The 2,584-nt window shown below is 64.3% G+C and overlaps 1 protein-coding gene across 1 annotated transcript; it reads left to right on the plus strand.

Moving 5' to 3' along the window:
• Positions 1–3: 3 nt before the first annotated feature.
• Positions 4–1,083, plus strand: LOC113980278 (peptide methionine sulfoxide reductase MsrA 1-like; the record flags this gene model as incomplete). Its single annotated transcript, XM_027707512.1, has 2 exons — positions 4–93; positions 791–1,083. Coding segments are annotated over 2 exons (249 nt in total), but the record flags the coding sequence as incomplete, so codon positions are not given.
• Positions 1,084–2,584: the final 1,501 nt, after the last annotated feature.

Raw genomic sequence — 2,584 nt, forward strand, 5'->3', positions numbered from 1 at the left:
GAGGACGTGGGCACCCAGTACCGCTCTGTCATCTACACCCTGGGCCCCCGGCAGCAGGAAACTGCCCTCCGGAGCAGGGACCTGTACCAGCAGGTACTGGGAACACTGGGACACCCCGGGGACACAGACATCCCCCCAGGGCCACTGGGACCCACCTTGGGGACATTGGGACCCCTCTGGGACACTGGGACACCTCCGGTGACAATGGGAACGCCCCTGGGGACACTGGGACCCCCTCATGGGACACAGAGACCCCCCCCTCTTGGGGACACTGGGACCCCTCTTGGGAACACTGAGATCACCCCTCTGGACACCAGGACACCCGTGGGGGCACTGGGACACACCCTGGGAACGCTGGAAGCCCCCTGGGAACACAAAGACCCTCCCTGGGGACGCCAGGAATCCCCATAAGGACGCCAAGGCCCTCCCTGAGGGCACCACGACCCTCCTGGGGACACCAGGACACACCCGTGGGACACAGAGACACCCCCCCCGGGGACACTGGGATCCCTCCTGGTCACACGAGGAGGCCTCTGGGGACTCTGGGACCCCCCCTGTGGACATCAGGACATCGAGAGCACCTCTGGGGACACTGGGACACACCCTGGGATCACTGTGGCCCCCCTGGGAACACCTGGCCCCACCCTGGGGGCACCGAGACACCCCTGGGGACACCAACCACCTTCCCCAACCCCAGGACATGGGACAAGCCCCCGCCCTGGCTGTGCCACGTGTGGGGTAGTGGGATGGGGGGTCCCTCCAGGCTCCCCCCGCCATGGGACTGTCCTAGGAGCTGGGGACACAGCGGCGTGGGGACATCACCACCACCATCGAGCCGGCCCGGGACTTCTACTACGCCGAGGACCGTCACCAGCAGTACCTGCACAAGGTGCCCGGGGCCTCCTGTGGCATGAAGGGCACCAGGGTCACCTGCCCCATCACACGCTGAGGGGCCACCCCGTGTCCCCCGCGCTGTCCCCGTGTCCCCCGCGCTGTCCCCACGTCCCTGGCATTGCTGGCCCCACGTGTCACTGCCACCCCACAGCACCCCACTGTCCCCCAGTTAAAGCCCTGTGACCCCCACCCTGTCCTGGCTTTTCCTGGGGGGCTCTGGGGGTTCACTGGGTGCTGGTTGGGGGGGGAGCTGTGCCTGTGTGTCTGTGTGTCCGTGTGTCCACGTCCGTGTGTCCGTGTCTGTGTATAGGCAGGTCTGTGTCCGTAAGTCCGTGTCCATGGTCCATATGTCCATGTGTCCATGGTCCATGTGTCCGTGTGTCCGTGTGCCCGTGTGCCCATGTCCCTGTGTCCATGTCCATATGTCCATATCCCTGTGTCCCTGTGTCCTGTCCATGTGTCCCTGTGTCTGTGGATGCTGTGTCCAAATGTCCATAGTCCATGTGTCCATGTGCCTGTGTGTCCGTGTCCCTGTATCCCTCCATCCCCGTATCCCTGTGTCCCTGTGTCCCTGTATCCCTGTGTCCCTGTGTCCCCATGTCCCCGTGTCCGTCTGTCCTGTCCGTGTGTCTGTGTATCCCTGTATCCCCATGTACCCGTGTCCGTCTGTCCTGTCTGTGTGTCCGTGCGTCCCTGTATCCCTGTGTCCATGTGTCCTGTCCCTGTGTCCCTGTATCCCTGTATCCCCGTGTCCCCGTGTCCCCGTGTCCCCGTGTCCGTCTGTCCTGTCCCTGTATCCCTGTATCCCCGTGTCCCCGTGTCCCCGTGTCCGTCTGTCCTGTCCGTGTGTCCGGGCTGCAGTTCCCCGCTCTCCCGCCAGGTGGCGCTGCGGGGCCGCGCTCCCTCCCACCCGCCAGGGGGCAGCAGCGGCGCGCCGAGTGCGCCCCTATACGGTACTTACGGTACGAGCCGTACATACGGTACGCGCGCACCCCAAACACGGCCCCCGCGGCCCGTACGGGTGTGGGTGGCACACGGGGACAGACGGGACGAGCGTGGGCGCGCTCAGGGACATACAGGCCGCCTACATGCACCTACATACATGCGTGGGGCCATACAACTCACATACACACACATATGTGTGTGCAGAGGTGCCACATGCCGTGACTTCCCACCCCTGTGTCCCCACTGGGTGCTGGCTGCCCCACAACTCCAGGGGTGGAGGCACACAAGGTGCCATCACGTGCCCATGGGGCTGAGCTCGGTATGGGGCTTGTCCCCAACTCCACAGGAGACGACACACAGAGGGACATTTTTGCAGAAAGTGAAGTTCCTCAGGGTCACCAGAGAGTGAAAAACCAAAAGCAGAGAGAAAGCAAGTGCAGGTCGGCTTCCGGCACCTGGCCCCGCAGCTGCCACGGCACCCGGCCCTGCAGAGAGAGTTGGGCACAGGGACAGGGGACAAGGCACTCTGGCCTTCAGCCTCGTGCCCCAGCATCCTCCTCATCCCATGGAACAGTCCTGGAGAGGCCGTGGGCACACGTGGTGGGGTTTCATGGCAGAGGATGGCTGGGATGGAGGTGCCCAGATGTCAGGATTTGTGAGTTGTTCCCCTGGGACCCCCTGGACTCCCTTCCCCAGCTGCTGATGGGACAAGGAGAGGGGCCAAAGGACGGAGAAGCTGGTGGAG

Source organism: Neopelma chrysocephalum, unplaced genomic scaffold (genome assembly GCF_003984885.1).
Source record: "Neopelma chrysocephalum unplaced genomic scaffold, ASM398488v2 Primary Assembly neopelma1_93434, whole genome shotgun sequence".
NCBI lineage: Eukaryota > Metazoa > Chordata > Aves > Passeriformes > Pipridae > Neopelma > Neopelma chrysocephalum.